The 13,819-nt window shown below is 46.6% G+C and overlaps 1 protein-coding gene across 4 annotated transcripts in view; it reads left to right on the top strand.

Annotated features, from left to right (window-relative positions):
- The window catches only part of FARP2 (FERM, ARH/RhoGEF and pleckstrin domain protein 2), a 108,887-nt gene that overhangs the window by 68,368 nt on the left and 26,700 nt on the right, over nucleotides 1-13,819 (top strand). For all 4 annotated transcript variants that reach the window (XM_046643757.1, XM_046643756.1, XM_046643755.1 and 1 more), the window contains exons 11-13: nucleotides 148-216; nucleotides 745-802; nucleotides 3,819-4,074. In XM_046643757.1, coding sequence (XP_046499713.1) covers nucleotides 148-216; nucleotides 745-802; nucleotides 3,819-4,074 — 383 coding nt within the window. The remainder of the gene's footprint in view (nucleotides 1-147; nucleotides 217-744; nucleotides 803-3,818; nucleotides 4,075-13,819) is intronic.

Below are 13,819 nucleotides of genomic sequence, written 5' to 3'. Positions count from 1 at the left end.
AGTATCGGTTATGCTTATTACAAAGCACAGCTTTAAGATGTGTATGTAAATTTATGAGAAAGGATGGGCAAGTCTTTGCCTTTGTGAAAAGTAATGCTGTGAATTACTGTTGACTTTCTTCTTTAAAATGTGAACCTCTGTTCACAGTGGGAGAACTCAGAAACAGCTAGCAGATTATGTCAAAGACGGTGGGATGAAGAGGATTCCATATGAAAGGTAAGCTCTGTGGTCTTTATGGTGTAAGTGCATGCTTTTAAAATTAATACTTTAAATATTTTTAACCTTTATTTGAATAAAAGTTATTTCAAGTACATAAACATGTCTTTTTACGCTTGCGTTCTGTTTTTTATTTTTGTAAAGATAGTGAATTTGTAATATCGTTACGCAGTTATTGTCTATGGACACAGATACTACTTTTTAATCTCCAGTCTGCATAGCTTAGTTTATATATAATGTTTTATACATAGTATGATAAACTTAGAATCTGGAAATCCATTTTGTTTCTTTACATGTGGAACTTTTCCTTCAGTGTAGGGGAGGATTGTCCCCCTTGTGGGACAGCTGTGTTTGATTTGAATTCCTGTTTTCTGTGACCCTGCTCATTTCTAGTTAGATCCTTCTGGCGTGTTATCAGAGTCTTAGCCACATGTATGTGGGTTTGCTCATGGGCACAGCACATGCCGCTTCAGAAACAGGTCTCAGCACAGGAAGGCTTGGTGGCTCATGCTTGTTCTCTGTTTGCAGGAGACACAGCAAGACTCGGCTGTCTATCCGTGCTCTGACTGCGGACTTGCCAAGGCAGGTTAGTCTTTCCTGTTAAAACATACACAATATTAATCACCTGCACCCTCTGGAAAATAATCTGGCAATGTTGTAACAAGAGTCTTAAAATTAGTTGTGTCATTTACGCAGCAATTCTAGTCTTGGGTCCCTGTTTGCAGAAAAGAGTCTAAAGTAGGGGCTGGCCCCGTTGCTGAGTGGTTAGGTTCGCGCACTCCGCTGCAGGCAGCCCAGTATTTCGTTGGTTCGAATCCTGGGCGCGGACATGGCACTGCTCATCAGACCACGCTGAGGCAGCGTCCCACATGCCACAACTAGAAGAACCCACAACGAAGAATACACAACTATGTACCGTGGGGCTTTGGGGAGAAAAAGGAAAAAATAAAATCTTTAAAAAAAAAAAAAAAAGAGTCTAAAGTAAAGAGGAGTCTGTGCATTCAGATGCACGTCACAGTGTCATTTGTGACACAGAAATCCTGAAAAGCACTGTCTCTGCTGGGTGATTGAGCAGGAGTGTTCGGTGTGTCCATATGATGGACTGCTTGAAAACCATTAAAAATCTTGTTTTAGGAGAATAGTGCTTGACCAGAGACACATTAAAAATTTATTACTAAGTGAAACTAGCAGGTTGCAAAGCAGCCTGTGTAATATCCTCATTTTTTTGTTTTTGTTGTTGTTTGCTGAGGAAGATTGGCCCTGAGCTAACATCTGTTGCCAATCTTCCTCTTTTTGCTGAGGAAGATTCACCCTGAGCTAACACGCGTGCCAGTCTTACTATATTTTCTCTGTGGGTTGCCACTGACAAGTGGTCTAGGTACATGCTTGAGAACTGATCCTGGGCCACTGAAGTGAGTCACACTGAACTTAACCATTAGGCAACAGGGCTGGCCCCGATCCTCATTTTGATTTAAAAAGACAAATAGATGTACAGAGATAAAAGGCTGGAGGATGATTCTAGGCAATTTTTTATTACAGTGGACACATACTGCTTTTTGTTGTCAGGAAAACTGAGTGAATATTACTTTTATATAAGCTTGAATCAGTGTTAAATGCCTGCTTAAGGAAGTGATTTACGTAGTTAAGCTGTATTCACTGAGTGGGATTTTTCGCTCTTACGTTAAGGGTAAAAAGCAGGAGACAAATTTACATCTCTATGTGTTTGACGTGATTACATCTATATTAAAACAAAGACGTACACACAGGCACACACGAACACTTCATAGGAAAACATGACCACAGTGTCCCAAAATGTGATAGCAGCAGTTCTTTGCCCCTGTGCTGGGACCCGGTGGCCTGTGTTTCGGTCCACTCCACTATAATCCCTTCCCGTTCATGTTTGCATATTAACTTCCACATGCAAGCTCTTTTCATGTAATATTATATCATAACTCTTTCCTCATGCAGCTATATAGTTTCTTATTTATAAATTATTTCTGCACAATAGTAATTTTTGTCGACAATTTGTAGTTTATCCTGTTATAGTATTTCCAGAAGCTACAGTTGTAACTCATATATTAAAGCTCATATGTCCCAAACTTTTTTTTTTAAGATTTTATTTTTTATTTTTCCTTCTTCTCCCAAAAGCCCCCCAGTACATAGTTGTAGATTTTAGTTGTGGGTCCTTCTAGTTGTGGCATGTGGGATGCCACCTCAGCATGGCCTGATGCATGATGCTAGGTCCACACCCAGGATCCAAACCGCTGAAACCCTGGGCCGCCGAAGCGAGCGTGCGAAGTTAACCACTAGGCCACGGGGCCGGCCCCCAAAACTTTTTTAAAAATAAAAACATCCTTTAACTCTTGTAGATATGTTTCCTATTTAGGAATTTCTTGTTAAATCGATTGAAATTACAGAATTTATTTTTGTTTCTTTAACAACATTCAAATTTATAGTCTAAAATAGTCTGAATAGTCTAAAAATTACATCTAAGCTTTCAGTTCTCTGATATTGTCTTTTAAAAGCCACAAAAGAATATTGAATATGCTTGACTGATTAAGAAAAAGTGATATGATAAACATTTGAAAATAGATTAATCTTATGGATTGTGAGCTACTATTTTGTTTCTAAAACATTGGTGGCTATGCATTCTATCATTGAATTTGTTTGTGTTGCATACTGTTCCTTGCACAGAAAGTTATTCCATACTGTTTGGTTGTATTTTGGTCTACCACCCTCTCAATCGTGTTGTGTGTGTCTGTGTGGTATGGGGTTTTCTGGAAGCATGGCTGTGTCTCAGTGACACATGAGAAGTGACATAACAAGTGGAGAGGGCTCACTCCATGTCCTTGTGTGGGACTGTGAGTGGGGACATGGTGCAGGGCACCGTGGGTGTCAGTAATGCAGCGTGGCCACTTGACTTCTCTGGCCACTGCTCTCCAGCAGATCCTCCTGTTCATGAAGCTCTCCTCACTCATGCTTTGGGCTACTCAGTGCTTTGGAAATGCTTCAGGGCTCCTGTGCCACTAGTATTGGCCAGGAGCATTGTAGGCAGAGCCCTCGGCCTCCACTGCCTCTGTGAGTGCACTGATGCACTCCATCGCTCCCTGGCGGCCCTCTCTCCGATGGAGGAAAGCTGAGTGCCGCAGGACTTGGGCATGTTTTTCGCCTGTGGGCACTTTGCTTTAGGATCTTGTGAGCTGAGTGGAACGGCTCACTCCCTCTCTAGCTGTCTTTTAGCCCTCAGGAAACATTCTCATGCAACTTCAAGGTGACACGGGATGCCAAGGAGACATGGGAGTGCACATGGCTAGGTTTTAGTGATGGAGATGTGCTTTACTATAAACATTTAATGCCATAAGAGAAAAAAATGGAATTATGAGAGATTGTCAACAAGTGATCCTGGGTCCTTTTAAAATCCTGTCTGTATTTACAAATCTTGAGTTCTAAAAGGGAAAGTCTGCTCAATTGCCCTTCTTTGTAAAAGGTGTGATAGAAATCTGTGAATGTGCTAATTTGGGCCCAGTTCTCTTTGCAACTTTCTAATGGTAATTTGTAATTTTATGTGTTCCTTTTTTTCTTTTCTTGATTTTGATCCCCAGAGCATCTCATTCACCGAGGGCGTGAGGACTTCTGCATCCCCATCTGCAATAAATGCCTCCTTCTATTCGGTCCCTACCTCCCCTCTGGCCCCTCCTGGCCCGCCTGATTTCAAGGACAGCAGCGGCTCCCTAACGGAGCCCCAGGCTGCTGACGTCAAGAGGCCAGCTGCAGAGAGGAGCAGTGGAGCAGCAGCCGAAGGCCCTGACTCGAGATGGGCCCAGCCCCCCGGGGCCCCTGCGCTCCAGCCTTGTCAAGGTGTTGGGTTGTGTCATGTTGTGAGGAGTTGCAGCCCCAGCAGTCCTGTGGGGCAGAGTGGTAGCCCCTTAGACCTAGATGCAGGGGGGGCCAGCAGGGAGCTCAGAGCTGCTGGTAAAACCGCCTGTGGTGAGGGTGACTTGACCGCGGGCTCATCCCCCTCCAAGGGGGAGTACCTGTGTGGGCGGCAGAGCAGTGGGGGGGGCGCTGTTTTCACATTGACAAACACCCAGCTGCAGGTGTCCGAGGAGTTCATAGATGATGATCCGGCAGACATCTCTTTCTTTGCCGGAGGCTCTGAGGCATTTTCTTTCCCTTACAGCGGTTTAGCCCTGCAGGCCCCTCTGTGTGGCCGCCCCGGGTCTGCCCAGTCCAGCCCAGACAGGTACTCTACTGAGGCGGTCCACATGAACGCAGAGCATGGGTTTGAATTTGAGGAGGAGAGTGACTTTGGTGGCAATGTGCACCCCTCAGACACTTCGGAGCTGTTTGAGGTGAAGGCACAGGCCAGCCTGATGCAGAGCCTGCTGAGCCCCTCTGAGACCAGCTCGCTTAGGAACAACCAGTCTGAGAACAGCTCCCTCAGCAACATGCCGCTGCACAGCGGCCTGTCCGTGCACACACCCAGCTCAGCCAACCAGTCCGAGGCCAGCTCCATGGCCAACTTCCCCGCCTGCTCAGTCCGCTCCGAGTCGAGCTCGGCCTTCCAGTTCTCTGACATCATCGACCAGTTAGAGCAGCTCAGCTACCCGCCCACCACGGCCGAGGACTCGAGCAGCACAGACACAGACTCCTGGGGCTCTGAGGCCCCAGCCCCCCTAGACGTGAGCCTTTTCTTCAGCAACCCTTTTGCACAGACAGCTGGAGAGAGAGTCATTTTCGATTTGCAGAATAATGTAAAGAATTTGACTCCAGGAGAGCAGACAGATAAAAACCCATCTTGAGCACGCCCAGGCCCCCTCACAGGATGACCACTCACTCTGCAGTGAGAGCTCCAATTGTTGGCTTTAGACAGAGAGAGTGATTTTGTGTTTGTGCCTAGACATTCTTCTTTTTTCCTAATTCTCTGGTTGATTATTCTGTTTTGAATGTCAAAGAATTGAAACTTTCACTTGGAATGATGTTAAAAATTCTGCATCACGTTTAAAATGGATGCATAGTTCCAGCTAGTCCTCCTGGGGTGGCTGATAAATTAGTCTTTGCAGCTTTATTTTTTTGGCACATGCTTTGATTTAACTAAAAACTGGTGCTGAACATTTTGAATGTTACACAGTTCTGATTCATGTTGGTCTTTAATAGAACATGTGTATTATGCCTACTGCTGCTTTTTAAGATGAGGCACGCGGCCCATGATTCCTGAGGACGGAGGTTTTGTTTAATGTGTACAGCCACTGCACAGTCTCGAGTAAGCCCCACAGGACCCAAGTCCTGGGAAAGGCGGTGGAGGCCGCAGCCTCCTGCATGCCGTGGTCTTCAGCGGCTCACGGCAGGATCCCTGGGACTGCCCAGGGTGTCTCAGTGCCAAAGGCATCGTCCCATTAGTGCCTGTAGACCCAGAAAGGGGGCTGTGTTTAGAGAGTGCACTTGGAGAGGGATTGGTTTAAAGGCAGCGTAAGTTTGAACTTTCTTCTATCCAGGTTAATAGGGGGTGTAATAGCTATTTGGTAACAGAAAAAGCAGAACCAGGTACACTGATTGCCTTGAGATTTGTAGTGTAAGCTCAGACCAGAGAACCGTTTGCTTTGGACTGAGGGAGTGGGTTCTTCCCTAAAAAGGGTAAGCACCCCAGGAACACCCCAGACGGCGAGGGGCTGTGTGCTCATTCTTTCTTATGAATGTTGTTTCTTTTAGGTGAGGTGGTTTGTGATACGCAGTCACTAGTTTCTGACAGACCCTGCCATGGGCATTGTCCGTCCCAAGGGAGTGGGAAAGGTCGTGTGCACAGACTGGCTGAGGTGGCCGTGCCCCGGTGCAGGGACGCCCTCGGTGCTGAGGTCTGCCCCACTCTTGGAGTCGGGGCTGGTGCTCACAGCACAGCCTGGGTGTGTCCGTCTGTGGACACCAGGGGAGAAACGAAGCCATTGCTGTGCAGCCCAGCACCCCCATGAGTACTGGACCCACATAGGCCCTGCACAAACACTGTAGAATTTGTCGGACGAGACCACGGATTAGGTTTTATTTTTTGGGCCTTTGCTTATCCTTTCTGGCCTTACCTGCTAGAGAATACAGTGTTTAGAGGTTCATTTCTTCCTGAGTGTCCTGTGGTACCTTGTCCTGTGCAAGGCCCTCGTCCTCTGCCAGGGTGCATTAGCTGTCGTGCTCACCCGTGCTCAGGTGCCTCAGCTGCCAGAGTCCTCGTGCCAGGCTCAGCCTCTCTTTCCTCGTTGGCGTAGGTTGGCTACCAGCAGGGGTTTGGGCTGAAAGCACTTCCACGTCTGTAGCTGCCTTAAACCTGCACCACAGCCTGCAGCCTTCTCCGTGTGCTGGTCCACGGGCCTGGGCCACAACGTGTGCGGTCACTGCTGTCCATCCCTTCCTCTTCAGACCTGCCTCCTCGGCACTCTGGAGGCATTTGGATACAATTTCGTGCTGGCTGACTGACATCTGTGACGAGATTGTGTGCCTGTGGTGGAAGGGCTCGTGGTAAATGGGCTATAGTCAGGAATCACTGAGTAGGAGAGTGTGTTCTAGGCATTTTGTTTTTCCCTTTGTGTCACAAAAGACAAACCTGGGGTTTGTGGTGTGGAGAAGTTAATATATGTCACATTTGAAGAGCTTCTCCTAAACCTTGGTAGTCATTTGGGGGCTGCCTCTCTCTGTCCATGTTGCCTAATGAATGTGCCTGGTGACGCTCGGAACTAACAAGTGTCCTCTCTCTGTTTTAAGGGAACCAACCCTAGTGTCTGGGCAGCAGGTCAGATGTGGGTGGGTTTGAGCCAGCTCTGCTGCCGGGCTGGGTGCCCACTCCTGGAGCAGCCGGGGCTGCGGGGGGCAGAGAATGCCTCCTCCCCCGACTCAGCGCTGCCAATGCTCGAGCACCTGGCACCCGCCACCCCTTCCTTCTGCTCTGTTCTGCTGCTGTAGTATTTTAAAGTGGGTCCCTGGCATGCTGACGACTCTCCACAGAATCTCTGCATGTGTCTCTGAAGCAGAAGGACACCTTCTGACGCAGCCCCTCACAGACGTCGTCATACAGAACTAGTAATCTCTTGGTGTCATCTAACACTGAGGATGTATTGCTTCCATCTGGCCAGTTGTCCAAGTGCCTGTTAATGTTCGATTTGTTCAAGTCAGGACCCAAACACAGTCTGCTCACTGCATCTGCCTGCCATAGCTCCTAAGGCTCCTTTCATTCAGAAGACCCCCCTTTCATACAGTGGCCTGTGGAAGAACCTGGGCCACTGGTCCTGCCTTGTGTCCCACAGTCGGCCGCCTGTGCTCTTGTCTGCCTGCCCCTCAGGCCTCTGTACCTCCAAGGCTGGGCCTGGAGCTGTGCTGCCCACTGAGCACTCACCCCTCGCTTACCCCAGCCACGTTCCCACAGCCCTGCGTGGCTGGTGCCTCCACGTGGGACAGCGCCGCTCCAGAGCTTCCTAGACGCTTGGTGGACGCTGCTGGAGAAGGTGTTATTTTTAAATTCAGGTTTAGCTTTTTGGCAAGATCTGGAGAAATTTTGAATAGCTGTCCTTTTCCAGAGTGTTCATAATATTTTTTAGTTTACAGCTTTTCCTTTATAATGAAATGGTTTATTTAAAAATCAGCTGTGGCTTTCTCTGGAGTTGCTGTCACGGCCCTCCTTCCCCTTTCACTTTTGAGTGGGCTGTAACCCCCACCCAGAGGGAATTCCTTAGAAGCCGGGGGAAAGGGAGCCCGAAGGATGACACTTCCTACTACCAATCATGTCTTTCCCCTTGTAGCAGGTAGCTTAAGCAGTGACATTGTTCTCTTTTATCTTAGTGAGAGATGGTTTATAATAAAGATGAAAATACCCAGGACAGTTCAGATTGGGGCCACCATCCCCTGAGCCAGCATTAGGCTTTCTTCCGTATGCCGTGGCTGTTGTTCTGATCACATTTTCTTCGAAAGCCTGTGTCCTATGCAGGGTTTGGGAGGGTGGATTCCAGGAAGACCTGGATTACAGGATAAATGTTTGAAGTTGAATGACATTTGCAGACTCATAACCAGCACTTCTTAGCCTGGGAGCCAGTTTGCTGAGAATGTGTAGTTGAAAAGTGCCTGCAAAGTGTTGACAGTTTTCCTTAACCTGTTGCTCTTCTTAGCCTTACATCCAACAGGAGAGGCTCTCCCACCAGCCCTGACGCAGCCAGGTGTGCTGGGCAGCCAGCTGACAGAAGCCCTGCAGCAGTCCACATGGCAAGGCCCCCAGCAGGCAGGGCCCGTTGCCCCGATTCAGTCCACCTTTAATCATACACTCTGTCTGAGGTAGAATATTTATTTTTATTAGTTATCGAGTCTATTTTTGTATTTAAGTTTCCAAAGTCCAGGTATTTTACATAATCCAGTATATGAGTATTTAAAGTCTAACAACAGTACAGTTTCATATTAGTAAGATTGACTGCACTAAAGTAGGTAATGGTGTGTACTGTGTAGTTTTTAAATCATTGGATATTAATGTGTGCCTTTTTTATATTAGAAAGAAATTCTCTAAGTATGGAGTTAGGTTAGGATTCCCCTTTTCAGTTAACATATGTTTTAAAAATAGTAGTAATGATAGAGGAGTGGGCTATAAAAATAGTAGACCAAAAAAAGTTTAATATGAAAAATCTTAAAACCTGTTGGTTAAGTCATCCCTATTCTTGTCATTTTGCAAAGTCCTTTTTAGTTGCTTTGGTGTACAAGTGTCTCTTGATTTTCAATGCACGTTCCTCCAGCATCGGCTGTCCCGAAGGAGTAATTGGAAGCATCATGCGTGCTGTGGTTATGATCCCGTGGTGCACACACCTAGCACGTGAACCATGTCCCCATGTGTTACATGACATTTGATCCCAATTCCTGTGCCTTCAAGGTATGCTTATTCCCTCCCTGTTATGGAATGTCAAAAAGGAATCCATTGCTAGAACAAAAATGTTAAGGTTTTCTCGGGCACTTAAAGTTGAGAATTTTAGTATCTCTTCTCAAGGGCACAGGGTCGCTCTGCTGGGTTTTGCTTTGGCCATTGTCCTGAAGTTACAGAGCTTGTCACAGGTGGCCACTGTCGGCCCCTCTGCACGCAGCAGCCCATGCCTGAAGTGTCCCTAGTGCTGTCTTTGCATGAAGGCGTCTGCAGGCCCCTAGGAAATGAAGAGGACAGGAACTGGCATTTCCTTATGCGTTTGAACTGGTTCATTCTTTAAAGAGACATTTATGTTGCCTGGTTTGTGGTACTTATAAATTTGTTTTCCACTGAAATTGCCATTTATAAATTTGCAGATATGTACTAATTCAGAATTTTTTAATTGTTTATTCAATAAAATAAGGAAATATCCACTGTGAATTTTTAAATGGGCTTTTTCGCTTTATTTCCCACTACTTGCTTATAGTTTTTATTTACATAAATTAAAGATTATTTTGCATATTAAATGAATCCTTGAAGCAACTACGTATTTTTTTTTCATCTTCACTGACGTCTCTCTCACTTCATAGGCGTCTGAGCAACAGTAGGCACCATGACGCTCGTCCAGATTGTCTGACTTCAGGTGTGGATGGCGATGCTGTCGGGGCCACAGGGGAAGGCGCCTCCTTTTTCTCGGTGTTAGCTCTCTTTCCGTGCTTTCTGCTCGGGGGACCTGATGTGGCCCATGTGGCCAGCGTGCAGAGGTGGATGTAGGTGAGCCTGTGGTCTGCTGCTCTGGGCCCACACCCAGCCTCTGAGGCGCTGGCTGGGGCAGCGCTGTTTGCAGTGTTGGGGATGATCCACGTAGTCCTTGGGCTTGTACTGTGCACAGAACACATGCTGGTGGCTTCTTGATTCTGAAAGAGAACACTACCACCTGTTTTCCCTAGTCAGCTAGGACCTACCCTATAAAATCCTGACCCAAAGTGTAGCAGCTGCTCAGATTCTGAACAGGTCTTCACTCCAGCTCTGAACTTGGGTTTCCCACTCGGCCAACACAAGCTTTCCGCTTCCTCCACAGAACTGTTCATGCCTCTCCAGCCCCGCTCAGGTCTGGGAGCGTATGTGATACTGCCCCCACCTCCTGGACAGTGGCTGCAGCAAGCCTTGTAAAAACAGGTCCCTCCCCCTCCCCCCGGGGTACTCGGTGCAGCAGAGGGACCTGGGCGGGGGGGAGGTGCTGGTTTCCTCCCTGGGGTTTCAAGGTGCCTGGCACCCAGTGTGGCCAGGGGGTGGGAGGCACCTGGCAGCGTGCTCCTCCTGGAGCTCAGCATCTGTGCTCTGCCACACACCGGAGCAGGGCGTCATGGTGTCAGCACAAACTCCCCAGAACCCTGCAGGGGGGTCACTTCCCCACCTAGAGGAGAGGATAGGGAATGACAAGAGCATCAGTTCTCTTCCACGTCACACTCGCCCTGCTCTCTGACTGATGCCACCACTGCCCAGCGTCTCTGCTCAGGGATGAAGTGGTGACATGAGCAGGAGCATCCCCTGAGGAGGAACCTCAATGATAAAGCCAGATTTCAAGAAACTGCTCAAAAGCATCTCTCTACTAGATGTACAGGTTGACCGGTTAGGAGGGTAAGAACTAGATGGCCTTTATATTTGAAGTATGTTAATTCAAATTCCACTTCTTTCCTAACTGAACATCACCTACAGACTTTTTCGTTTATTTGAATGGTTGTTTTGAGGACCCTGCCTCCCTTGCTCTAGTAGTTGAGAAGATCCATAAGTCACAGCTTCTCAGTTTTAGACAAAATGTCTCACTTATTAGAATAAAGATGCAGGGTGCCCTGGACCACCCATGTGTGTGCACGCAGGGAGAAGACCCACACCTGGCAGGCGCTAATGCAGACAAATAGCCCAAAGTGTGGCTGGGCTGTAGGTTAGGACGCTGGTTTTTCTTAAGGATAGAGTCTTGTTTATTTAGAACAAAACAAAAGAAAAAACTCTGAAAAATGCTTCTTGGGAGCGCCGTGCATATTGATGCCACCCTCTGAACTCCAGGTAACCACAGCCGCTTCCACGACTACCTCGTGGCCCCTGAGTGCCAGGCACCCCTCAAAGCTTTGTGGGTGTCGCTTCATGTAAGCCTCATGGCCCTATGAAAAGGGTGCGATGCCTGTCAGATTCTTACCTGCCCTTCGTAGATGGAGAAGATGAGCAGGAGGTGAACTCTGCGAGAATACACAGTAAGAGATGAACTGGTGCTTGGACCCCTCGGCATTAGCCATTTTTCTACCTCCTACTCTTATTTTTGAGCCAGATTTTGTGTAAAAATGACTCATGACATCCTGGTCCAAAAATGGAGCCAGAAACAGTTTTATGCCAGCTCATTAAGCTCACGTTTACCTGGGTTCTTTAGACAGTTCAGCTTTTTCCTTTTCTTATGGGTTCAGTGATCCATTGTTCAAGCTGTTGTTCAAAGAAGGAGTTCCCAGATCTTACACCTTCAAACTTCACCTTGAATTTTCCAAACTGCAGCTGATTCTTCCTCCCTATTAGGCAAAGATTTTCAAGATTGTTTTTATAGAATTTTAAAGCAGAGAATTTAAAGGTATGAAATAAAGGTAAGCTTAACTTTTCCTCTAAATGTGATATTTACCTTTTGTCACCGAGTTAGATGAATAAAGTCAAGATGAGCACTGAAGTATAATCCTGGCTTCTTAAAATGATATTTCAAAAGTGAATATTTAGGAATTTGGGGAAATAAAGAAGACTCCGAAGAAAATCCTTTGCCAGAGTTGCTCATTGACAGTTTGAAGTAAGAGTTCTAAATTTTAAGCGGTTTTGAAGACAGTCAAACCTTGTAACATGCAGCTTTGAGGACGGAGCCCGTCTGTGAACACTTGGTGGACAGCGTGTGATCCACTCCAGCAGAAACAGGGAGCGCAGTAAAACATAACTACCACTTGTGTCTATCAAGTTCTAATGATTTAATTTTAGAAACTGAAGAATTTCCAAAAATTCCTTGTCTACAAGTAGAAGAATCGGTCATTCTTGATACCGTGGTGAGATGGCGAAGCACCACCTTTGTGCGTAAGTGGCTTCTACAGCAGGGCCTCCGGCCACTCAGAACGACGTTGAATCTTTCTGGCTGCTTTTCAGGAGAGGACCTTGGACACAGCGGTCTGTTTTTACAAATATTTAAGATTAATTCTTTACCATGTCGGTTTAAGGCTAAAGATATTCTATGGTACCTACGCTTGATGAGGCATTTTAAAGCTTCTTAAGACATCTGCCTGTTAGCCATGTGCTCCAATATGCATTGCCAGCATCAGCAGGACTTTCTAAGGCAGGGAGCACTGAGCGCAGAGCCCTTTCACTTCAGCACAGGCCAGAAGAGCAGAGCTCGCACTGCGCTGACGTCACTTCTGGAGAGCATGCCTGCAGGGCCACGGCCCCACACTTGTTTTCCTGATGTGGAGCATATGCATTAGTGACCTCACACACGCAGGAGGAAGACGGTGGCCCACACAGGATAGGGCACGGGGACATGTGGGCGCACAGTCAAAGAGCCTCGAGTGTAGACAGGTTACACGTTTACTGCCACTTGCTTGAAAAAATATCTCCCCACAGGTTTATTTACTTTGTCTTGTAGGATCTGTGTTTATATAAAGTAGGTATGACTTATAACATTTTGCTGTAGCTGACAGATTTAATAAAAACAAATGTTTAATGGCAGTTTGTCGTACTTTTTAATCTATTCACTAAATTGTGAGTTGACGATTTTTGTGAAGTACCTATAATGATGTCAAATGATGAATTTTCACCTCCCTAGAACCTGTGATTTATTCCAAATGAGTCTATTCTGAAAGGGGGGGGTCTCCTTTCCTCTGCAAATTCTTTACCGAGGGGTTGTTGATTAGAAGTTGTGTCCTCTTTTTTTTTTTTGAGGAAGATTAACCCTGAGCTATCTGCTCCGAATCCTCCTCTTTTTGCTAAGTAAGACTGGCCCTGAGCTAACATCTGTGCCCATCTTCCTCTACTTTATATGTGGGATGCCTGCCACGGCATGGCCTAATAAGGAGTGTGTAGGTCTGCGCCCAGGATCTGAACCGGCGAACCCCTCGGCTGCCGAAGCAGAGCCCACGAACTTAACCGCTGTGCACCAGCCCCCCAGGGAGGCTGTTTTCTAATTTGATGGCCCCAGTACCTGCCTTGGCTGTGGCCTGTTTGCCAACCCCAACAGATCACAGAGCTTGTCATATGATGCTCCAGTGGTAACACCATCTCCTCAAGTTTCACCTTCTGCTCTTTAAAAATAAAGTCAAGTTTTGCCACAAATTTTTGGTAGCCTCACCACCAGTAACTTGCTGCGGGGCTGTCCGTCTTCAAGGGAAGTGCTGTATGGGGTGCTGGAAGACACAAGAGTAAAACAGTGAACTTATTTTCATAATCGAGTGTAAAACATCTTGGCTTTCACACCTTGAACAACACAATTGTGAAGAATAAGTAGATAAGTTATTAGTAGCTTCTTGACTTTTTTTTGTTTTTTATTTTCATCGTGTAAAGGTACATCATTATGCAGTTCTGGGCTTATTGGGGACAAAAAGGATTTTGGAGTGCGAATCCTAAATAGCTCATCTTTGGAAACATGCCCTTTCTCTACATAGGGAGTAATCCATGCTC

This window comes from Equus quagga, chromosome 17 (assembly GCF_021613505.1).
Source record: "Equus quagga isolate Etosha38 chromosome 17, UCLA_HA_Equagga_1.0, whole genome shotgun sequence".
Classification (NCBI taxonomy): domain Eukaryota; kingdom Metazoa; phylum Chordata; class Mammalia; order Perissodactyla; family Equidae; genus Equus; species Equus quagga.
Note: the sequence above shows the minus strand (reverse complement) of the source record. Positions and strands in the feature narration are given on the sequence as shown.